This window comes from Eschrichtius robustus, chromosome 8, assembly GCF_028021215.1.
Source record: "Eschrichtius robustus isolate mEscRob2 chromosome 8, mEscRob2.pri, whole genome shotgun sequence".
In the NCBI taxonomy this organism is placed as follows: domain Eukaryota; kingdom Metazoa; phylum Chordata; class Mammalia; order Artiodactyla; family Eschrichtiidae; genus Eschrichtius; species Eschrichtius robustus.
This window is the reverse complement of record NC_090831.1, coordinates 57,747,977-57,774,232: the sequence shown is the minus strand read 5'-3', so window position 1 is coordinate 57,774,232 and position 26,256 is coordinate 57,747,977. Positions and strand designations below refer to the sequence as shown.

Genomic DNA, 26,256 nt, shown 5'->3' with positions numbered 1-26,256 from the left:
GAACTCTTAGTATGTTTGTTAGGGATTAAATCCAGTGCCCGATGTATTTCAGGGTTCCCTTCTGAATTGTTTACAAACAAGTGTTTAATTGGAAAAAAGAAAAACACAATGCACTAGAAGCATAAGTAAAATGAGATGCACGGTGACTTTAGCTTCCCATCATCCTCATCTTCATCTCAACTCCTTCAGTCCTGTCTTCTTACCACTACAGAGGAAGAGGAGGTTGTGACTCTGGAATCAGCTTCCCTAGGTTCAGATTCCATCTCCATCTTAATAATTGTTGATCAGTGGCAAGTTACTTATCTCTCTGGGCTTTACTTTCTTTGTCTTTAAAATGAAGGGGAAATTTCAGAGGGTTTTGAGGCTGAAATAATACATGTTAAGAACTTAACACAACACTTGACACAGGGTAAGTACTCAATATTAAGGTTGACTTTTGTTATTTTTTTCTTTTTTCCTGCTTCCTCAGTTTGCTCTATTCTTTCCCTCCCTTAATACATTGTTCATCATCCAGGGATCTATAATATTAGAAATAGAGAGGCTGTACCTGGGCATCTATATGTTTAACTGTTCATAGGTTAAATCAATAGTATAGTCATTAAAAATAAGAGATTGATAAATAATCGCTAAGCAGTAAATTGATTCAGTTAACTAAGCTGTGGTTAGCTGACTTAAGAACTTTCACAATGCCCAATACATTGTAGGTAATAAACAAATACTTATTGAATGAATGAGTCCAAGACAGACAACAAGACGTTGTTAAAATAGTAACAGAACAATTTGTAATGATATCTGAGGTTTCTTTGTCTCCTGGTCTCTATGTACTATGTTTTCTGAGGGAATCAGTGCTTTTATCGTTTACAAGAGTTTTCAAAATGTGTATTTCACATTTTTTCTTCCATAGTACTAATTGACAGTGTCCATTTTCAGATATGTTGGCTAACCAGAATCCATAGTACTCATATCATAAAGATCGATTGACTGAGGAGACATGACAAAGGTGGGAAGGGAAAGCGAAGTGTCTGAATGGAGAAAGGAACTGTCTGTCTTTCGTGAGGTGGAGGGGCTATGGGAGTGATGCTGACAGATTACAGGATTATTCTGCGACTTGCAGAATGAGGAGGGAGAAAATCCGGTTCATTTATTCTTTAAACATTTTCTGATTATTTATTATGTGCCAGACAAAGTGTTGGGAGTCAAGGTCACAAAGCTTCCGTGGAGTCTTCAAAATATCCACATACCTCGAGGTTGTATTAGTTTTCTATTGCTATCTTAACCAAAAAATTACTACAAACTTCGTGGCTCAAAATGACAAAAAGGTCAGAAGGGTGACAAGTCTCTGGGCTAAAATATAGAGGTTGGCAAGATCTTTTCCTTTCTGGAGGCTCTAGGGAAGAAACTGTTTCCTTGCCTTTCCCACTTTCTAGAGGCTGCCTGCATTCCTTGCTTCATGACCCCCTTTCCTCTGTCTTCAAAGCCAGCAACTTTACATCTCTCTGACCTTTCTTCAGTCATCACATCTCTCTCTGACTGAAAGAAAAAAGCTGGGAAAACTGGCTTAAAACCAGGAAAGTTTCTCTGCTTGTAAGGACTCATATGATTAGATTGGACTCACCAGGATCATTTCTCTATCTCAAGGTCCTTAACCTTAATCATATCTACAAAGTCAGTTTGGCTACACAAGGTAACATATTCACAACTTCCAGGGATTAGTACATGGACATCTTTGGGGGCTATCATTCTTCCTACCACAGGATCAGACATGAACGACCAACTATTGTAAATGATAGGTCATTTGATAGACCGAGCTCCAGAATAAAAGAAGACCTAACATAGGCCAAGAACTGGGGAACAAATCACTGAGCCAGGGTAGAAAAACGGAGGATTTCAACTAGTGAATAAGAACAAAGGCATCCAAGATACAAAAAATAGCTTGAGCAAACCATCTATTTTTTTTTAATTTTTATTTTATATTGGAGTATAGTTGATTAACAATATTGTGTTAGTTTCAGATGCACAGCAAAGTGATTCAGTTATACATATACATGTATCTATTGCTTTTCAAGCTCTTTTCCCATTTAGGTGATTACCGAATATTGAGTAGAGTTCCCTGTGCTATACAGTAGGTCCTTGTTGGTTATTTATTTAAAATATAGCAGTATGTACATGTCAATCCCAAACGCCCAGTCTATCCCTCCCTCCGCCCCTGCTTCCCCCCAGTAACCATAAGTTCGTTCCCGAAGTATGTGAGTCTGTTTCTGTATTGTAAATTAGTTCATTTGTATCATTTTTTAGATTCCGCATATAAGTGATATCATATGTTATTTGTCTTTCTGTCTGACTTACTTCACTTACTATGATAATCTCCAGGTCCATCCATGTTGCTGCAAATGGCACTATTTCATTCTTTTTTATGGCTGAGTAACATTCCATTGTATATATGTACCACACCTGCTTTATACATTCTTCTGTTGATGGACATTAGGTTGCTTCCATGTCTTGGCTATTGTAAATAGTGCTGCAGTGAACATTGGGGTGCATGTATCTTTTCGAAGTATGGTTTTCTCCAGATATATCCCCAGGAGTGGGATTGCTGGATCACATGGTAGCTCTGTTTTTAGTTTTTTAAGGAACCTCCATACTGTTCTCCCTAGTGGCTGCACCAATTTACATTTCCACCAACAGTGTAGGAAGGTTCCCTTTTCTCCACACCCTCTCCAGCATTTATTCCTTGTAGACTTTTTGATAATGGCCATTCTGACTGGTGTGAGGTGATATCTTATTGTAGTTTTGATTCGTATTTCTCTAATAATTAGTGATGTTGAGCATCTATTCATGGGCCTCTTGGCCATCTGTAAGTATTCTTTGGAGAAATGTCTATTTAGGTCTTCTGCCCATTTTTTGATTGGGTTGTTTGGGCTTTTTTTTTTGATATTGAGCCTCATGAGCTGTTTGTAAATTTTGGAGACTAATCCCTTGTCAGTCACATTGGTTGCAAATATTGTCTCCCATTCTTTGGGTTGTCTTTTCATTTTGTTTATGGTTTCCTTTGCTGTGCAAAAGCTTTTGAGTTTCATTAGGTCCCATTTGTTTATTTTTGTTTTCATTTCCATTACTCTAGTAGGTGGATCAAAAAAGATCTTGCTGCGATTTATGTCAGAGTGTTCTGCCTGTGTTTTCCTGTAAGAGTTTTATAGTGTCCAGTCTTACATTTAGGTCTTTAATCCATTTTGAGTTTATTTTTGTGTATGGTGTTAAAGAATGTTCTAATTTCATTTTTTTTACACTTTTCCTAGCACCATTTATCGAAGAGACTGTCTTTCCTTAATTATATAGTCTTGCCTCCTTTGTTGTAGATTAATTGACCATAGGTACATAGTTCTGACTTGCATTTCCCTGATGATTAGTGATGTTGAGCATCTTTTCATGTACCTGTTGGTCATCTATATGTCTTCTTTGGAAAAATGTCTATTCAGATCTTCTGCCATTAAGGGCTATTGCGAATAAAGCTGCTATGAAGATTTGTTATTGTGGAAAAAACACATAACATTTACCATCTGAACCATTTTTAAGTGTACAGTACAGTAGTGTTAACTACATGCCCATTGTCGTGCAACATATCTCTAGGACTTCTTTTTTGTCTTGCAAAACTGAAACTCTATTAAACAACTTCCATTTTCCCCTCCCCCCAGCCCCTGGCAACCACCATTCTACTTTCTATTTCTAAGAATTTGACTACCTTAGATACATCAAGTAAGTGGAATCAATCATGCAGTATTTGCCTTTTTGTGACTGGCTTACTTCACTTAGCATAACGTTTTTTTGTCAAGGTTTATCCCTGTTGTAGCATATGACAAAATTTCCACCTTTTTTATGGCTGAGTAATATTTCATTGTATGTGTATACCACATTTTCTTTATCCATTCATCTGACAATGGACATTTAGGTTGCCTCCACCTCTTGGCTATTGATGCTTCAGTGACTATAAATGTGCAATCATCTCTTCAAGATCCTATTTTGAATTATTTTGCATATATACCCAGAAGTGGGATTTCTGGATCATATGGTAATTCTATTTTTAATTTTTTGAGGAACGTTTTATACCAGTTTTTACTTTGTGAACACAGGCACTCGGTTTTCTTTAATGTACACCGAGGAGTGGAGTTGCCAAGTTATAGGAAAGTCATATATCTTACTTTATAAACAAAACTTCCAAACTGCTTTCCAAAATGGCTGTACCATTTTTCATTCCTGCCATCAATGAATGCCAGTTCCAGTTGTTTTATATCCTCACCTGCACTTTGTATAATTGTTCCTTATAGTTTTAGCCTTTCTAGTGGGTATGTAGTGATAGTCCATAGTGCTTTCAAATTTTCTCCGAAGAGCCATATTTATGTCCATATCAGGTCTTCTTGGAACATACCCTCCCCTCCTTCTGTTTGGAATACTTAGCTTGTCTTCCTTCTCTTCTCACTGACCCTTCACTGGCCTTCCCATTGTCTTCCAACTTACCTTTTAGATCTCATATCAAATATCACTTCCTCTTCTTGGACAATTTTCACTGACCCTCAATCCCAAAATTAGATCAGGTCCATCTGTTATACTGTATTATGTCTCCCTATACTTCCAGTACCTAGAACACAACCAGGGTGCATCACAGACACTCAGTAATTATTTCTTCAATCAATGAAAACTTCACTAATCCGGGGAATGCCAGCATTGGTGGAGATGTGGGGCTCTGGAGCTCTCATAGCTGTGGGAAGGTAAAACTATGGCAGCATTCGGAGAAGCAGTTTACTACCATTTTTAGTATACACAAAACATATAACCTGGTAATCTTGCTCCTGGGAATGTATATTGAAGACATTCTCATCTAGGGTAATTAGAAGACATGTACTAAGAAGTTCTTCGTGGCGGGTAGAGAGGAGGAGTCAAACCCAGTGTCCATTATTGGAAGAACAAATGGTTAAAATGTGGTGAAGGTACACCACGGAGGAGATGCCATGTAGCACTTGGCCGCTACAGACTAGATAAACATAATTGCTTACAGTGATGTTTATGTAATAACTACACTACTGGGTGAGAAAAGTAAGCAACAGAAATCATACATGTGTGTATAAAGATAAAATAAAAATATACGCTCATAAAACAATAATATATAGCTTTAAAGAACACCTTATGAACAGATAACGTACATAACAGGAATTAGCTCTCTGTCGCCTGCCTCTTGCGAGAGCACCGGAATCACAACTAACTGTGGAACAGTCATCAACAGGAAGACACTGGCACTCACCAAAAAAGATACCCCACATCCAAAGACAAAGGAGAAGCCACAATGAGACAGTAGGAGGGGCACAATCACAATAAAATCTAATCCTATAACTGCTGGGTGGGTGACTCACAAACTGAAGAACGCTTATACCACAGAAGTCCACCCACTGGAGTGAAGGTTCTGAGCCCCACGTTGGGCTTTCGAACCTAGGGGTCTGGCAATAGGAGGAGGAATTCCTAGAGAATCAGACCTTGAAGGCTAGCGGGATTGGACTGCAAGACTTCGACAGGACTGGGGGAAACAGAGACTCCACTCTTGGAGGGCACACACAAAGTAGTGTGTGAACCAGGACCCAGGGAAGGGAGCAGTGACCCCATAGGAGACTGAACCAGACCTACCTGATAGTGTTGGAGGGTCTCCTGCAGAGGCCGGGGGTGGCTGTCTCTCACTGTGAGGACAAGGACACCGGCAGCAGAAGTTCTGGAAAGTACTCCTTGGCATGAGCCCTCCCACAGTCCGCCATCAGCCCCACCAAAGAGCCCAGGTACAACTCCAGTGTTGGGTCGGCTCAGGCCAAAAACCAACAGGGAGGGAACACACAGCCCCACCCATCAGCAGACAAGCAGATTAAAGTTTTACTGAGCTCTGCCCACCAGAGTAACAGCCAGCTCTACCCACCACCATTCCCTCCCACCAGGAAACTTACACAAGCCTCTTAGATAGCCTCATCCACCAGAGGGCAGAGAGGAGAAGCAAGAAGAACTCCAGTCCTGCAGCCTGTGGAACAAAAACCACATTCACAGAGAGATAGACAAGATGAAAAGGCAGACGGCTATGTACCAGATGAAGGAACAAGATAAAACCCCAGAAAGACAACTAAAGGAAATGGAGATAGGTAACCTTCCAAAGATTTCAGAATAATGATAGTGAAGATGATCCAGGACCTCGGAAAAAGAATGGAGGCAAAGATCTAGAAGATGCAAGAAATGTTTAACAAAGACCTAGAAGAATTAAAGAACAAACAAACAGAAATGAACAATAACTGAAATGAAAAATATACTAGATGGAATCAATAGCAGAATAACTGAGGCAGAAGAATGGGTAAGTGACCTGGAAGACAGAATGGTGGAATTCACTGCTGCAGAACAGAATAAAGAAAAAAGAATGAAAAGAAATGAAGAAAGCCTAAGAGACCTCTGGGACAACATTAAATGCAACAACATTCACATTATAGGAAGCACAGAAGAAGAGAGAGAGAAAGGACCCGAGAAAATATTTGAAGAGATTATACTGGAAAACTTCCCTAACATGGGAAAGGAAATAGCCACCCAAGTCCAGGAAGTGCAGAGAGTCCCATACAGGATAAACCCAAGGAGAAACACACTGCGACACATAGTAATCAAATTGACAAAAATCAAAGACAAAGAAAAATTACTGAAAGCAGCAAGGGAAAAACAACAAATAACATACAAGGGAACTCCCATAAGGTTAATAGCTGATTTCTCAAATAGCTGATTTCTCAAAAGAAACTCTACAAGGCAGAAGGGAGTGGCCTGACATATTTAAAGTGATGAAAGGGAAGAACCTACAACCAAGATTACTCTACCCTCAAGGAGCTCATTCAGATTCGATGGAGAAATCAAAAGCTTTACAGACAAGCAAAAGTTAAGAGAGTTCAGCACCACCAAACCAGCTCTACAACAAATGCTAAAGGAACATCTCTAAGTGGGAAGCACAAGAGAAGAAAAGGACCTACACAAACAAACCCAAAACAATTAAGAAAATGGTCATAGGAACATACATATCGATAATTACCTTAAACGTGAATGGATTAAATGCTCCAACCAAAAGACACAGGCTCGCTGAATGGATACAAAAACAAGACCCATATATATGCTGTCTACAAAGAGACCCACTTCAGACCTAGGGACACATATAGACTGAAAGTGAGGGGATGGAAAAAGATATGCCATGCAAATGGAAATCAAAAGAAAGCTGGAGTAGCAATACTCATATCAGATAAAATAGACTTTAAAGTAAAGAATGTTACAAGAGACAAGGAAGGACACTACATAATGATCAAGGGATCAATCCAAGAAGAAAATATAACAATTATAAATATATATGCACCCAACATAGGAGCACCTCAATACATAAGGCAACTGCTAACAGCTATAAAAGAGTAAATTGACAGTAACACAATAACAGTGGGGGACTTTAACACCTCACTTACACCAATGGACAGATCATCCAAACAGAAAATTTATAAGGAAACACAAGCTTTAAATGACACAATAGGCCAGATAGGTTTAATTGATATTTATAGGACATTCCATCCAAAAACAGCAGATTACACTTTCTTCTCAAGTGCACAAAGAACATTCTCCAGGAAAGATCACATCTTGGGTCACAAATGAAGCCTCAGTAAATTTAAGAAAATTGAAATCATATCAAGCATCTTTTCTGACCACAACGCTATGAGATTAGAAATCAGTTACAGGAAAAAAAACCGTAAAAAACACAAACATATGGAGGCTAAACAATACGTTACTAAATAACCAAGAGATCACTGAAGAATTCAAAGACAACATCAAAAAATACCTAGAGACAAATAACAATGAAAACACGACGATCCAAAACCTATGGGATGCAACAAAAGCAGTGCTAAGAGGGAAGTTTATAGCAATACAAGCCTACCTCAAGAAACAAGAAAAATCTCAATAAACAATCTAACCTTAAACCTAAAGGAACTAAAGAAAGAACAAACAAAACCCAAAGTTACCAGAAGGAAAGAAATCATAAAGATCAGAGCAGAAATACATGAAATTGAAACAAAGAAAACAATGGCAAACATCAATAAAACTAACAGCTGGTTCATTGAGAAGATAAACAAAATTGATAAACCATTAGCCAGACTCATCAAGAAAAAGAGGGAGAGGACTCAAATCAATAAAATTAGAAATGAAAACAGAGAAGTTACAACAGACACTGCAGAAATACAAAGCATCCTAAGAGACTACTACAAGCAACTATATGCCAATAAAATGGACAACCTGGAAGAAATGGACACATTCTTAGAAAGGTATAACCTTCCAAGACTGAACCAGGAAGAAATAGAAAATATGGACAGACCAATCAGAAGTAATGAAATTGAAACTGTGATTAAAAATCTTCCAACAAACAAAAGTCCAGGACCAGATGGCCTCACAGGTGAATTCTATCAAACATTTAGAGAAGAGCTAACACCCATCTTTCTCAAACTCTTCCAAAAAATTGTGGAGGAAGGAACACTCCCAAACTCATTCTATGAGGCCACCATCACCCTGATACCAAAACCAGACAAAGATAATACAAAAGAAGAAAAATACAGACCAGTATCACTGATGAATATAGATTCAAAAACCCTCAACAAAATACTAGCAAACAGAATCCAACAACACATTAAAAGGATCATACACCATGATCAAGTGGGATTTATCCCATGGATGCAAGGATTCTTCAATATACACAAATCAATCAGTGTGATACACCATATTAACAAACTGAGGAATAAAAACCATATGATCATCTCAATAGATGCAGAAAAAGCTGTTGACAAAATTCAACACCCACTTATGGTAAAAACTCTCCAGAAAGTGGGCATAGAGGGAACCTACCTCAACATAATAAAAGCCATATACAACAAACGCACAGCGAACATCATTCCCAATGGTGAAAAACTGAAAGCATTTCCTCTAAGATCAGGAACAAGACAAGGATGTCCACTCTCGCCACTATTATTCAACATAGTGTTGGAAGTCCTAGCCACGGCAGTCAGAGAAGAAAAAGAAATAAAAGGAATACAAATAGGAAAAGAAAAAGTAAAACTGTCACTGTTTGCAGATGACATGATACTATACGTAGAGAATCCTAAAGATGCCACCAGAAAACTACTAGAGCTAATCAATGAATTTGGTAAAGTTGCAGGCTACAAAATTAATGCCCAGAAATCTCTTGCATTCCTATACACTAATGATGATGAAAAATCTGAAGGAGAAATTAAGGAAACACTCCCATTTACCATTGCAACAAAAAGCATAAAATACCTAGGAATAAACCTACCTAGGGAGACAAAAGACCTGTATGCAGAAAACTATAAGACACTGATGAAAGAAATTAAAGATGATACAAACAGATGGAGAGAGATACCACGTTCTTGGATTGGAAGAACCAATATTGTGAAAATGACTATATTACCCAAAGCAATCTACAGATTCAATGCAATCCCTATCAAATTACCAATGGCATTTTTTACAGAACTAGAACAAAAAATCTTAAAATTTGTATGGAGACACAAAAGACCCAGAATAGCCAAAGCAGTCTTGAGGGGAAAAAACGGAGCTGGAGGAGTCAGACTCCCTGACTTCAGGCTATACTACAAAGCTACAGTAATCAAGACAGTATGGTGCTGGCACAAAAACAGAAATATAGATCAATGGAACAGGATAGAAAGCCCAGAGATAAACCCATGCACCTATGGTCAAGTAATCTATGACAAAGGAGGCAAGGATATACAGTGGAGAAAAGACAGCCTCTTCAATAAGTGGTGCTGGGAAAACTGGAAAGCTACATGTAAAAGAATGCAATTAGAACACTCCCTAACACCATACACAAAAATAAGCTCAAAGTAGATTAGAGACCTAAATGTAAGACCGGACACTATAAAACTCTTAGAGGAAAACATAGGAAGAACACCCTTTGACATAAATCCCAGCAAGATGTTTTTTGATCCACCTCCTAGAGAAATGGAAATAAAAACAAAAATAAACAAATGGGACCTAATGAAACTTCAAAGCTTTTGCAAAGCAAACTACAAACAAGACAAAAAGACAACCCTCACAATGGGAGAAGATATTTGCAAACGAAGCAATGGACAAAGGATTAATCTCCAAAATATATAAACAGCTCATGCAGCACAATATTAAAAAAACAAACAACCCAATCCAAAAATGGGCAGAAGACCTAAATAGACATTTCTCCAAAGAAGACACACAGATGGCCAAGAAGCACATGAAAAGCTGCTCAACATCACTAATTATTAGAGAAATGCAAATCAAAACTACAATGAGGTATCACCTCACACCAATTAGAATGGGCACCATCAGAAAATCTACAAACAACAAATGCTGGAGAGGGTGTGGAGAAAAGGGAACCCTCTTGCACTGTTGGTGGGAATGTAAATTGATACAGCCACTATGGAGAACAGTATGGAGGTTCCTTAAAAAACTAAAAATAGAATTACCATACGACCCAGCAATCCCACTACTGAGCATATACCCAGAGAAAACCATAATTCAAAAAGACACATGCACCCCAATATTCATTGCAGCACTATTTACAATAGCCAGGTCATGGAAGCAACCTAAATGCCCATTGACAGATGAATGGATAAAGATGGATAAAGAAGATGTGGTACATATATACAATGGAATATTACTCAAGGAACGAAATTGGGTCATTTGTAGAGGCGTGGATGAATCTAGAGAGTGTCATACAAAGTGAAGTAAGTAAGAAAGTGAAAAACAAATATCGTATATTAATGCATATATGTGTAACCTAGAAAAATGGTACAGATGAACCGGTTTGCAGGGCAGAAATTGAGACACAGATGTAGAGAACAAACGTATGGACACCAAAGGGAGAAAGCGGCAGCGGGGTGGGGTGGTGGTGGGATGAATTGGGAGATTGGGATTGACATATGTACACTAATATGTATAAAATGGATAACTAATAAGAACCTGTTGTATAAAAAAAAAAAAATTTTTTTCAAAAAAAAATTCCCCTCTATCTGTGAACCTATGAAACTAGAAAATAAATTATCAATACTAAATAAAATGTTCTAGCTGAAAAAAAAAAAACCAGGAATTAGATTGCTTGCCTTGGAGAAGGAAGAGGAAGGTATAGGGATTAAATTAAATCAGTAAACCAAGAGGAAATGTGTCTTTAAAAATAACATTATTAATATAAATTAACAAATACTGCTTTAAAAATCATAGGAAATACCCCTTTAAGGGAAAATACAAGAATTTAATTTTATGCTGTATTTTGTCTCAAATTCTTTCTTTCTGCTTTTTATTTTTGCAAATTATCTAAACTACTATGACTGCTGGACCTAACTGATCCTTCCCTTAATGTATGAAATCTTTGCCCTTCATCAATAAAGGACCATCTATGTTCACTTCTACTTGCTATAGTAGAAGTTTGTGTCTTTCAATCAGCTGAACTATTGTACTAAAATTTATCTTTGAATGTTTTATTTTACACTTATTCCTGACCTTCTTATGTCTCTACCTCACCTAATTGCAAAAGGAATTAAATCCAAATACTGAAGATTATCTCTCCCCTTCACCCAGCCCTTTCCACAATTGTGTTTTTGTTAATCAAGATAACCTTGGTATCTGTCTATAAATGATTGAAGTGGGGAGCCCCCCACATTTTCAGAGTACTGCTTCTCACTCTTTCACCAAAATCAGCCATTAAAGGGTCATCCCTGAACAGTTCACTTTCTAAATGTTTCATGAAGATGACTATTTAAATTAACTTAAAAAAATATGTAGACATATAACAGTTACCTAGGGACAGGGATTAAGTAAAGATAATACTACATCCACTGAGAGCTATGGATATGAGAACACCCAGAGAGCAGGTTGGGGATTATTATTTCAGTTTTAAAGAGAAAACTGAGAATCTAGGGACGATGACTTGCTCAAAGTTAAATTTTAGAAAATGGCAGAGCTGGGACCTAAATACCTCTACCTTGTGAAATCTACCTTGAAATCCAGGAGATTTTCCAACTTGCTATACTAGTAATAAAACTTCTGTGTTGCAAGACACTGAGAGATTTGGCTGGTTATGTGAATTTGTTTCATTAGAATGTGGCAGCAGTTAATTAACTATCTTCCAAAAAAGTGGTTAATATGAAATGACTTTGAGGGGAGGAAAGCGAAGAGAAGCATCTGATGGAAAGCTTTATATTGTACCTGAAAGTCCCCATGTTTCAACAGAAGAAGGTCCATTTTTGCAGTGAATGGTTTGTGCTGAAGACACTTTGCTTACCTCCTCAAAGCCTAGGCTGGATGTCTGGAGAATGCACAGACACTTACCACTGTCTGTGAAATTCCAGCCACAATTGAGTCCTGGATGTGGGGGAAAGATCATCTTGCTGTGGCTTTGGGTTAGAAGTAGGAAAATTCAGATGGAGGGAGTATCATAACCAAGATGGTAGAACAGGAGAACTGAGCCTCTGTCCCCACACAAAGATCAATAATTACACAGCTATGCATGAACAGAAACAGCCCTGGGAGAGCGCAGATGTCCACTTAGAAACACCAGCAACACAGTGGAACAAAAAACCTGAGACTAACTGGACAAAAAAAGGAAGAACAGCTTCATTTTGCCTGGGTCATCCCATCCTCCAAGTTGGCATTGCTCAGCACCAAGAGGGAACTCCCCAGGTAGAAGGAGTTCCCCTCACTGGCAAAGGGAAAACAGGGGTAAACAACCAGCTTCCCCAGCCTTTTGGGACACTGCAGGAAAAGACCCACTTCAGATTCACCTCACCCAGAGAGCAGCAAAGCTGAGATGTATAGAGATGGCTAGGAACAGGGAAGAAGGGCATGGGGGCTACCAGTATCAGTCATGCATGGGAGCAACCACAGTTCCTAGTGACCTGCTCTTCAAGGACCCCAGCAGCTTTTACCATTGAAGAAACCAATGGCCAGTACAGCCACCTTTGACCCCCCCTGCAGTTTTCACCATTGAGGTTTGTACCTTACTGGTTTTCATGTTCATGGTCACCAACTGCCTGAGTCCCTCCTCATCCCCTCCCTGCCACACACACACAGCTTGGGACCCATACTGGTGATCAGCCCCAGCCTCTGTGGCTGCACAAGTGCAAGATGCCCACCGAAACCCTGCTCTGCACCTCCATGCTGCCAGCCTGACTCCAATCACCAGCCTCCACTGCTCTGTGCCCGCCTGTGGCAAGAGCTGCAATCATGGAAGTCCATGCTGACAGCCAAGGCCCCCACAAATGCCTGTGGGCCAGGATTCAGTCCTGTCTCCCGTTACCGGCCTGAACCACAACTTCAGCTAGCTCCTCCAGCTGTGTACCTGCACCCCCCGCCTTGGCCCAACTCACATCACAAACCTCTACTACCATGCTCACACCTGTGGTGAGACCCTTCCTCCACGGCAGTGCACCCCTACAGCCAAGGCCTCCAAAACTGCTATGGGCCCACATCTGGCCCTGACTCCTGTCACTGGCCTGCACTGCTGGGCTCAGTGTCAGTTAGCTCCCCCAGCTATGTGCTTGCACCCTGCCAGCCTGAGTTCCAACACCAGACTCCATTACCATGGCCCCATGGAAAGGCCCTGCAATCACAGGAGTGCATGCCCAGAGCCCGTGCCCCCACAGCTGATACTGTACCTGCGGTTGGCCCTGGCCCTTGCCACTACATGTGTGTCTGAAACTGGCCCTTGACACTACACAGGCACCTGAAGCTGGCCCTGCAGTCAAGTGTGTGAACCACTGGTTCCAGCCACTACAGCACCTGCCCTGGTCCCTAGCTGCTGTATCTGAAGAAGATGCTGAAGACCCCCAAAACCCTTAGTCAGTCCAGGACCCCCCCCACACACCATAGTACTCACCAAGGGCCACATAACTGTCATTGTTGTGGACCTGAAAGGCCTGAGCCAACAAGATATCATGCCCCCTCTGCCCCAGAGCCACAGGGATCACGAAGAGGCAGGGAAACATAACACCACCAAAGGATCACAGTAAACTTCTACTAACTGACCCCAAAGAAATGGAGATACATGAATTGCCTGAAAAAGGATTAGAAATAATTTTTCTAAAGATGCTCAGAGAGTTGAATTACAAGAGAACACCGATAAACAATTTAACAAAAATCAGGAAAATAATACCAGAACAAAATGAGAAGTTCAAGAAAGAGATAGAAAACGTAAACAAGTACCAAAACAGAAAGTTTGTATCTGTAGAGTACAATAACTAAATTAAAGAATTCAATAGAGTTAAACATCAGACTGAACCAAGCAGCAGAGTCAATGGGCTTGAAAAGAGATGATTTGAAATTATCCAGTCAGAGGAGCAAACTGAAAACAACAACAACAACAACAACAACAAGAAAGGGGATATAGAAAGCCTGTGGGACTTATGAGACACCATTATGACAAACAACCTATGAATTATTAGAGTCCCAGGAGGGGAAGAGAGGAAAGAAGGAAAAGAAAGCTTATTTAAAGTAATAATGGCTGAGAACTTCCCAAACCTGAGGAGAGATTTGAACATACAAGTTCATAAAGCTAATAGGTCAGCCCCAAATTTCAATCCAAAATGATCTTCTCCAAGACTCATAATAAAACTCAAAAATCAGAGACAAAGAGAATTTTAAAAGCAACAAGAGAAAATTTTTCTCTCTTACAAGTGAACCTTCATAAGCCTATTAGTGGATTTCTCAGCAGAAACCTTGCAGGCCAGGAGAGAGTAGGGTGATATATTCAAAGTGCTGAAAGAAAAAAACTGCCAACCAGACTACTTTACCTGACAAAGTTTTCCTTTAGAAATTAAGGTGAGATAAAAAAACTTTACCAAACAAAAAAAAAAAGTTGAAGTAGTTCATCACCACAAGACTTTCCTTACAAGAAGTGCTGAAAGGAGTCCTTCAAGCTACAAAGAAAGTACGATAACTACTAACATGAAAACATATGAAAATGTACAACACACTGGTAAAGGTAAGTATATAGTCAGATTCAGAATACTCTAATACTATAATATGGTGATGTGTTAAACACCTAACTCTAGGATAAAGGTCAAAGGACAGAAGTATTTTAAATAGCTATAACTACAGTAATTTGTTCATGGATACACAATATAAAAAAAAATCATGACATCAAAAACAAACTATAACACACCATTGTAAAGCAATTATACTCCAATAAAGATGTTAAAAAAGAAAAAAACTATAGACAGGAGGAGTAAAAGGGTAGAGTTTTGTATGCAATTAAAGTTAAGTTGTTGTCAGCTTAAAATTAGACTGTTATGTCTATAAGATGTTTCAAGTAAGCCTTGGGGTAACCACAAAGCAAAAACGTATGGTAGGGCTTCCCTGGTGGTGCAGTGGTTAAGAATCCACCTGCCAGTGCAAGGGACATGGGTTCAAGCCCTGGTCCGGGAAGATCCCACATGCTGCAGAGCAACTAAGCCCGTGCACCACAACTACTGAGCCTGCACTCTAGAGCCCACGAGCCACAACTACTGAGCCCGTGTGCTACAACTACTGAAGCCTGTGAGCCTAGAGCCTGTGCTCTGCAACAAGAGAAGCCACTGCGATGAGAAGCCCATGCACCGCAACGAAGAGTAGCCCCCACTTGCTGCAACTGGAGAAAGCCCACGTGCAGCAACGAAGACCCAATGCAGCCAAAAATAAATAAATAAATTTATTAAAAAAAAAAAAAGAACCTATAGTAGATAGCTAAAGATAAAGAGAAGGGAAATAAAGCATACCACTATGGAAAGTCATCAGTTTAAAAGGAAGACATTAAGAGAGGAAGAAATGAACAAAGTACAAAACAGCAAGAAAACAATTAACAAAATGGCAATAGTAAGTTGTTAACTATTAATAATTATTTTAAATGTAAATGGCCCAAAGTGAAGGTATGGAAAAGGATATTCCACGCAAATAGAAACCAAAATAGAGCAGGAGTAGCTATACTTATATCTGGAAAAAAAATAGACTTTAAGTCTAAACTGTAACAAGAAACAAAGAAGGTCATTATATGGTGATAAAGAGATCAATTCATTAAGAGGATACAATAATTTTAAATACATATACACCCAACATCTGAGTATCTAAATACATTAAGCAAATACCAACAGATCTGAAGGGAATAATATAGACAACAGTACAATAATAGTAGGGAACTTCAATACCACACTTTCTACAATGGATAGATTATCCAGGCAGAAAATCAATAAGGAAACATTGGACTGGATCTATACTTTATATCAAATGGACCTAACAGACATATCCAGAGCATTCCATGCAACAGTAGGAAAATACCTGTTCCTCTCAAGTGCACATAGAACATTCTCTAGGATAGGTCATATGTTAGGTCACAGAACAAGTCTTAGCAAATTTTAAAAGACTGAAATCATACTATGTATCTTTTATGACCACAGTGGTGTGAAACTAGAAATCAGTAACAGAAGGAAAACGAGAAAATTCACAAATGTGTGGAAATTAAACAACACATTCCTGTTTAACTAATGGATCAAAGACGAAATCAAAGAAAATCAAAACTTACCATGAAACAAACAAAAATGGACACACAGCATAACAAAACTTATGGGATGCAGCAAAAGCAGTGCTGAGGCAAATTTACAGCAATAAGTGCATACATTAAAAAAAAAAAAACCTCAAATAAACAACCTAACTTTACAGCTTAAGGAACTAGAAAATGAACAACAAAGTAACCGCAAAGTTAGGATAACAAAAATCAGAGCAGAAATAAATGAAATAGATAATAGAAAAGATCAACAAAACTAACAGCTGGTTTTTTAAAAAGATTTTAAAAATTGACAAACCTTTAAATAGACTTACCAAGAAAAAAAGAGAGAGGACTCAAATAAATAAAATTATAAATGGAAGAGGAGACATTATAGCTGATACCACACAAATACAAACCATCACAAGAGACTACTATGAACAATTATATGCCAACAAATTGGACAACCTATAAGAAATGAGTAAGTTCCTAGAAGCATACAATCTACCAAGACTAAATCATGAAAAAAACAGAAAATCTGAACATACCAATATTGAGTAAGGAGATTGGATCAGTAAACCAAAACCTCTCCAAAAAGAAAAGCCCAGTCCCAGATGGTTTCACTGGTGAATTCTTCCAAACATTTAAAGAGGAATTAACACCAGTTCTCAAACTCATCCAAAAAATTGAAAGCCTGCTCTCCCTCCCCACCCACAACCTGGGAAGGGAGCAGGGCCAGCCCAGAAACTGGTGTCTAACAGACATTACCTGTCACAGCTGCCTTTCACAAGGTCCCACCTCCCAGACTCACCATGGGACCCAGAACTCTAGTTACCTGCCTGTGGCCTTGGGGTAGGTGACAATCCCCCTTTCTGGTCATTTGTATCTGGATTTTTTTTTTTGGCTGCGTCAGGTCTTAGTTGTGGCGTGCAGGCTCTTTGTTGAGATGCGCGGGCTTTTCTCTAGTTGTAGCACATGGGTTTCTCTCTAGTTGCGGCGCATGGGTTCCAGAGCACTTGGGCTCTGCAGTTTGCGGCACGCGGGCTCTCTAGTTGTGGCGTGCAGGCTCAGTACTTGCGGCGCGCGGGCTTAGTTGTCCCGCGGTACGTGGGATCTTAGTTCCCTGACCAGGGATTCGTCATTTGTATCTGAATATCTGATTTACTGATTTAGGGAATCTATCACTCCTAAACTCATTTTATGCAGCCACTACCCTGATACCAAAGCTAGATAAGGATACTGCAAGAAAAGAAAACTATAGGCCAATATCCCTGATAAACATAGATACAATAATCCTCAGCAAAATACTAGCAAACCAATTTCAGCAGCATATTAAAAGGATGATACACCATGAGCAAGTGGGATTTATCCCTGGGAGCAAGGATGGTTCAACATATGCAAATCAATGAATGTGATACACCACGTTAATGAAATAAAAGATAAAAATCATTGTCTTTTCAATAGATGCATAAAAAGCAGCAACAAAATTCAACATTCTTTCATAATAAAAACTCTCAACCAAATTGGGTATAGAAGGAACATACTTCAACATAATAGAAGCCATATATGACAAACCCACAGCTAACATCATTCATACTCAACAGTAAAAAACTGAAAGATTTCCCTCTAAGATCAGAAACAAGACAAGGGTTTCTTAACATGATCCTGTACTTCTATGTAAAAAATCCTAAAGACTCCACCAAAAAAAACACAAAAAACTGTTAGTAATAATAAATGAATTCAGTAAACTTTCAGGATAAAAACTAAGATCTGTATACCAAAAACAGTAAGATCCGATGAAAGAAATTGAAGAAGACACAAATAAATGGAAAGATATTCCACGTTCATGTATCAGAAGAGTTAATATTATTAAAACATCCACACTAGTCAAAGTCACTGACAGATTCAATGCAATCCCTCTCAGAATTCCAATGGCATTTTTCACAGAAATAGAAAAAATATCCTAAAATTCAGTGGGATTACCAAAGACCCTGAATAGCCATAGCAATCTTGAGCAAGAACAAAGCTGGAGGCTTCACACATCCTGAGTTCAAATATTACAAAGCTGTAGTAATCAAGAGTATGGCATTGGCATAAAAACAGACACATAGACCAATGGAACAGAATTGAGAGCCCAGAAATAAACCCTCACATATACTGTCAACTAATATTTGACAAGGGAGTCAAGAATACTCAATGGGCTAACAATAATCTCTTTGATAAATGGTGTTGGGAGAACTGGACATTTATTCATACACAAAAGAAAGCAACTGGACCCCTACCTTATACCACTCACAAAAATTAACTGGAAGTGTATTAAGAACTTAAATGTAAGACTTGAAACTATAAAACTCTTAGAAGAAAACAAAGAAAAAAAGCTCCTTGACTTTGGTCTTTACAATTAATTTTTTGGATATGACAACAAAAGAAAAAGCAACAAAAGAAAAAAGTAGCCCCTGCTTACCGCAACTGGAGAAGACCCACGTGCAGCAACGAAGACCCAACGCGGCCAAAAATTTAAAATAATAATAATAATAAATAAATAAATTTATAAAAAAATATGAGCAAGTGCAATGACATCAAACTAAAAACTTTTGCACAGCCAAAGAATCAACAAAGTGAAAGGGCAACCTATGAAATACAAGAAAATATTTGCAAACCATATATCTGATAAGGGGTTAATATCCAAAATATATATGGAGCTCATACAATTCAATAGCAATAAATAAGTAAATAAATTAACTCAATTTTAAAATACGAAAAGGACCAGAATAGATATTTTTCTAAAGAAGACATACAAATAGCCAACAGGTACATGGGAAGGTTCTCAACATCACTAATTATCAGGGAAATGCAAAGCAAAACCACACCGAGATATCACTTTACATGTGCTAAAACAGCTTGCATCAAAAAGACAAGAGATAACAAATTAGTGAGGATATGGAGAAAGTGACCTATTTGCACTGTTGATGGGAATGTAAATTGATGCAGCTGCTATGGAAAACAGTATGGAGGTTCCTCAAGAAAGTAAAAGTAGAACTACCATGTGATCCAGTAATCCCACTTCTGGGTATATATCCAAAGGAAACAAAATCACTATCTTGAAGAGGTATCTGCACTCTCATGTTCATTGCAGCACTATTTACAATAGCCAAGACAAGGAAACAACCTAAGTGTCCAGTGATAGATGAATCGACAAAGAAAATGTGGTACATACATACAACAGAATATTATTCAGCCATAAAAAAGAAGGTTCAACGTGGGTGAAACTTGAGAGCATTATGCTAAGATAGAGAAAGATACATACTATATGATCTCACTTATATGTGAAATCTAAAAACATTGAACTCTATGAGATGATGGATGTTAACTAGACCTATTGTGGTCATCATTTCACAATATGTGTAAGTCAGACTCATGCTGTACACCTTAAACTGATACAGTGAGGTTTGTCAATTATTTATCAATAAAACTGGGGAAAAAAATGTTGAACTCATAGAAACAGTAGATTGATGGTTAACAGGGGCTGGGAGATAGAGGAGATGGAACGAAGTTGGTCAAAAGGTACAAGCTTCCAGTTATAGGATGAATAAGTTCTGCGGATCTGATATACAGCATGATTACTACAGCTAACAATACTGTATTGTATACTCAAAATTTGCTATGAGAGTAAATCTTAAATGTTCTCATCATAACAACAAAAATGGTAATTATGGGAGGTGAAGGATATATTATTGTGGTAAACATTTCACAATATATACGTGTATCAAATCGTCACATTGCCTTAAACTTATACAATGTTATATGCTGATTGTATCTCAATAAAGTTTGGAAAAAGTAAATAGGAGAATTCAGTCTCCATTGGAGTATCTAGTTTGAGGATTCTATACCTGTATAATCCACGTATTCTCAAATGTAAATAAGTTTGCATGTTTACCTATAAATCAGTTTAGTTACTTAAATGTTTTCCTTAATTTAAAATTTTTCTTGTGGGAATGCTGATAATTTTAGTTTGGAAAGATTTCAATAGAGTATGACTCATTTAAATAGCTTTTATCTTATATAGCAGCTCTAAACACTTTCTCACAACCTCCTTATCCAGTATACTGTTGGACAGGCTATAACTTCCTAAGAATTTTTTTTTTTTAAGTATTCCACATGGACTCATTTGGAACTCTCTCCTTTTAGTAATGTTAAATAATGAATACCTAATATTTCTCATTCTTTAGAGGATGCATTAAAATCTTTTTTATTACTATTCCATGGATAAAATCTTTCAGTGTTTTAAATTTATTATAAAAATGCTAAATTAAAATGGCAGCTACCTTATTTGTAGATACATAGAAATCTTGTTTTTTTCTTTATATATCTATAAAATAACATGGCTAAATTGTTCACTTGTCTTCATTAACAGCAGTGTTCTAAATATAGCAATTTGTTCTAATAGAAAAGTAATTCATTATAGAATACTGGCAAGTAGAAAAACAGTATGAAAAAGAAAATTTAAACCACCTACCTATATTATTCCACCACCCAGAGAGAACTATCTTCCCAATACTGCGTTTCCTTACGGTAGCATAGGCATAACTCTGTATCTGTGTACCATTCAACACAGTTTTATACATATGTTAGATGATGAGGGGACAAATCCAGAGTTAAATAACTACTGCCTCATAGTGTGTATGGTTTGGAAGTCCGTTTTATCTCCTTTATTTTTTTTTAACCTTCACTAATTCTGTAAGGAACATCTTTTTACCTCACGGGTTTTAAACATGAAACCACAGCTTCACAGAAGTATAGTTACAACATGCGCAGTTGCAACATGAGCAAATCGCAGAGCCCAGACTCATACTCAGTTCTCCCGGTATCTCAAACCCCCCAGCGTTCTTCCCTCAGCAATCCAGCTACCTCATGCATTTGGATTCCTGCTGCAATTTGTCCTTTTGACTAAATTAAAAATCATTCTAAAAGTTTGCCTTAAAACACCCTCAGAGTGTTACTAAATTAAGGCTAAATCTCAAGTATAAATTTTCAAGCAATTAGTTTTGGTTTTGCCAGAGCAGAACACCCCTCAGATGACGCCGAATAAAAACTATTTACACACTACCATAGTGCGTTTCTTGTAAAAAACGTTGGGTCTGTAGCAGTGATTTGCTAATCAGATTCAGAATTTGATTTGAAATGCCTCCGGCAGGCAGCCAATCCAGTTATGAAAGAACAGAAGCAAAAAAACCAGAGCCCTGGTGAGTCTCCTCCAGAAGCTAGCTGGGTCCCTTGCTCTCGTTAGCAAACTGGTTCCATAGGAAATCACTGTAATTGCTCCTAAAATAAAGTATCATAGTTAATTTTTTCAATAAATTATTGGACTGTACTAGACACAAAACATGTACATTTTGGAATCTAGAGTTATAAAATATTCTGACATGTTTTAATATAAACAGGAACATTTCCAATGATTGCTTGGATCGAAAATGTTTTTCCACTTGACATTTGTTTATACTTCCTAGGAAAGAAACTCTATTTATGGATAACTGAATAACACAAATAAACATCAGAGAGAGCTGAAAAATCAGCTTTGATTATGCATGAAAATCTACAATGTCACTGTGTACTCGTATGCTGTATTCTGATTGCCTGTTTATTTTTACAGAACTGCTGGTGAGCCTATGGAAGAGGAGCCAGCCTTGTGAAGCGCCAAGTCCTCCCCAGCCTTCCCCACCCCCGATATTTCCTGTGTGTGACATCATTGCATATCCCCCCGCCACCCCAGCACCCTCAGACATGTCTTGTCTGCTGCCTGGGTGGCACAGATTCCATGGAACATAAACACTGGGCACAAAATTCTGAACAGCAGCTTCACTTGTTCTTTGGATGGACTTGAAAGGGCATTAAAGATTCCTTAAAAGTAACCGCTATGATTCTAAAGTTACAGTAAACCACCATTGGAAGAAACTGCTTCCAGAGTGCTTTTAATATGCTGGGTGACCCACTCCCAGGCCCAGAGTATGAACTAGAAACATCCAGTACAGCGTTAGGTACTGTTAATTACAGATGGTATGACAGCCAGCGAAATTTTGGGCAAAACCTGAGAAATCTCATTCCTGACATTCTGATCAGTTTTTTATTGGGAACTTTTTCGTCAAACAGTCTTAAATTGTTTACAGGATTTGCTTTCAGCTATGAAGGGATAGCAATTCCCGACAGATCACGGGGTTTTTTTTGTTTTGTTTTGTTTGTTTTTGGCCTTTGTTTTAACATATGGTTCAACTCTTGCTAGGAAGAGTCCAAGATGGAGGAACCAGGATGAGGCTTTTTTCAGTGGAATAAACCACACTGTATCTCAAAGTCCAATGCCAAAGCAACCTCACACATTTTATGTAATGGTGCAATATTTTATATCACATTTTTTGAGAAGAATTACCCTGTTTCCCTAACATCCCTCTCTGTGTTCTCACACACAGGAGATTCGCAGTTGATTTAGGATGAAGTCTCCTTCCTCCCTCATACACCCCTTGCCCTGGTGACAGTAGCTCTGAGCATATGTTCCACGGAGGATTTTCAGTGTCTTTGAAAAGTGCATAACTTTTCAAAGGCCATCTTAATTTGTTCCAAATCTATCAAGAATTTATTCTCTCACTTTTATTTTTCTGCTTTCCATCACTTCCTTTCTTCTTGCCTTTCATCCTTCCTTCTTATAAAAAAAGACGAGGATTACCCATAATCTCCCCAATTACTCAGGAGCTTTGAGGACTCAGTTTATTTTCTTCCTTCCCAGGTTAACACAGCTGCTTGGTCTGATGCGTTCTTTTAGCTGTAAAACCATTGAGGGCTTAAGCAGTGTTACTGAATTTTCTAGATCTTTGAAATGTGTTAATGAAGGCATTGCTTATTTGAAGCCACCTTGAATTGAGTTAACCTTGAAGTTGTGCCTTCATGTGAAAAAAACAACATGAACTTAACCTTTACACATGTTGCCTTAGTGTCAAAGGCTAAAAATATAGGACATTTATTTCTGAGATTAAAAGCAACTTACTAAATATAAGTAGGTTATCCCCCTACCTCCCAAAATTCTATTTCAATGTATAACTCAGACACCTAAAGACATTGATGTAGAATACCTCGCAGTATTTAATATCTGACAATGCTTTCAAAAGAGTTGATGTTTCTTTTTATATATTTTCCTAACTCAAAGGATATATTAAAGCCATAAGTGAAGATTGTCATGCTTTTATTCAAAAATCTGAAAGAAACCTTAATTAAAACAAGGTTTTAGGGAAGGCCATGATATGAAAGATATGGGACAATATGGTTTTAGTTAAAGAGGACTCCAACCTGTAAATCAAAGATGAAAGATTTCACTCAAGTAGAATTATATAACTCCCTTTTGTTATACAGTCAGACCATATTTTTCATGCATTTGGTTTTTTTAGGATTACCATTTTAATTTTAAAGACTTTTATTACATATACAAAAATGCCTCAATACTTGGTTTAACATCTTAGAAATTTGAGACACCCTTTGAAATAGGAAATCTGAAATGGAATGTAACTCAGTATTAGTTAAAAATTACTTTCATTGCATAAGGGTAAGGTCAATCTAGATTCACAATAGTAATGAATTTTTTCCATGACATTTTTAGAGAAATTCATGCCAATCATATTTGCTAGCTCTTGCTGTTTTTGCTGTAATTACTTGAGGAGATTTTACTTAAAGAAACCAAAGGCTTAAAAAAAGAAGACAACCCCCACCCTTTAAAAAGGAAAGCTATAACATACGGTAAGTGGAAACATAATTGTGACTTTTTAAAATCAACTTCGTAATTACAAATCTCTATTATTCCTCTCAGTCCTCCCAGATAGTTTTTAGATTTTGAATAAGAAAATGAAACAGTATAATGCAAACATACTAATTTACTGAAGTTTCCTGCAGTTATTTTACCACATATTTAGGCATAGCCATCAATCTGATAAAGCTAAATCAGTAGGCCATCTCCAAGGTTATTTAGATTTAAAATATGACACATTAATGAGTTAATCACACATCCTTCCAAGTGATATGGTACCCAATTGGTTGCAGTTAGAGTCTTTAGGATACATAGAGAGGCAGATAAACTATGGAGAGGATTAATCACAGCTGAATGTAGTTGTAAGAACAGAATGCCAGTGCTTTTTGATTATATCGTTACAAGATGTAATGTAGCCCTCAGGGACAGAATGGAGGCTTTTGGAGAATATCAACACTTCTTTTGAAATAGAACAGTACTTTTTAAAAGGGTAGTTTCACTTGGTATAGTTTTCTTCACTTATACATTTAATTTTTATTGCTCACAATAGTTCCCAGTAAGAGTCTGTTAGAAAAACTCCTCTCTAAGCATTACCAATAATATATCTCTTTCTGATCCATGCTTTGAAGGATAATCACATAGGCTTTCTCACAATCTCACAATAACTCATATATGAGGAATAAAAATAAAGGTTTTTGAGAAATCTATTACTAAACAATGCCAGGACTTTAATAAGATTTGATAATAAGTCCAAAAAGAAAACGTAAGAAAATTTTCTCAATTTTATAGTACAATCTGGGGTTGTATATTGAATTGAAAACCAGACAGTTTTATTAAATAATAAGTAAAATGGACCTCAAATGGTAATAGAGGCTATTTAATCATTGCTTAGTAAATGAGAACATTTTGACATGAAATATTTTTAAATATTTTAGCAAATTTACAACATCAATAGTGGAGATAGAAGTCAGCTTTTGGAGAAAAGAGATACTTATGAAAAACTACTGTAAATCGCATTTCCATTATCAATTGTAGGAACTGAAATCTTGCCTTCAGTTTTGACTATAACCCTTTGCAAAATTCTCCCACACCTCTCACTGGCAACATGGTAGATTTGAAAGCAGGACATCACCTCACAGGAACATTTCAGAAACTACGGGGCTGGTCTTGCCCAACAATTCAGTACTGTCCTATTTCCAAAGGTCATTCTCAAAGCTTTGTGGATATACTAGGTTTCTTTACAGATTCCATATGGAAGTAAAATAAAATGATCAGTGGAAGTTCTCCTGGGAGAAAATTTCTCTCCAATCAGCACTTTTATACTTATTTTTTATCCTAGCATTTATGTTTAAGACAATTTATTTAAATATTTTTTACTGTTTATCTTTGGAAAGTTTACTCTCAGTTTGTCTCAGTGGAAGTATTAAATGCCTAATAACCACAAAAACAAACAAGCCAAAGGTTTCTGTCTTAAAAGTGATTCATTCTGAGCTTGAAATAATCACTCTGTCAAGAGTTTGACAGTGTCACTTCTAGCAGCATCTATCTTAACATTCTCTTCCTGCTTCAGGAATGAAATCACTTGACTTACTGAGAAAAGAGAAGGAAAAAAAAGAAAAGAAGATGTAGGAAACAACACACCTGTTCAACCATTCCATAAAGAGGGCATTTTCACCTCCAAAAGAAATGAAAACCAGATGATATATGCTAAGAAATGAAGGCATTTTATTGTTGTCTTCAAAACTGATCATCGGCATGGTCATGATCATCATCAAATATGTCTTGTGTTCACAAAGGACACAAGTATATTTTGGTCTCCAGCAGTATTTTGTACTATTCACTGCCTTTTGAATGAAGTATCGTAAGTATTACATCA

The 26,256-nt window shown here is 37.6% G+C and overlaps 1 protein-coding gene across 13 annotated transcripts in view; it reads left to right on the top strand.

Annotated features, from left to right (window-relative positions):
* The window catches only part of HDAC9 (histone deacetylase 9), a 1,001,951-nt gene extending 978,251 nt beyond the window's left edge, over nt 1–23,700 (top strand). For 5 of the 13 annotated variants that reach the window (XM_068550539.1, XM_068550541.1, XM_068550535.1 and 2 more), the window contains one exon: nt 22,248–23,698. In XM_068550539.1, coding sequence (XP_068406640.1) covers nt 22,248–22,287 — 40 coding nt within the window. In that variant the 3' untranslated portion in view covers nt 22,288–23,698. Of the gene's footprint in view, nt 1–22,247 lie in introns of all 13 variants that reach the window. The other 8 variants (XM_068550546.1, XM_068550536.1, XM_068550537.1 and 5 more) reach the window with 5 other exon arrangements.
* The last annotated feature ends 2,556 nt before the right edge of the window (nt 23,701–26,256 follow it).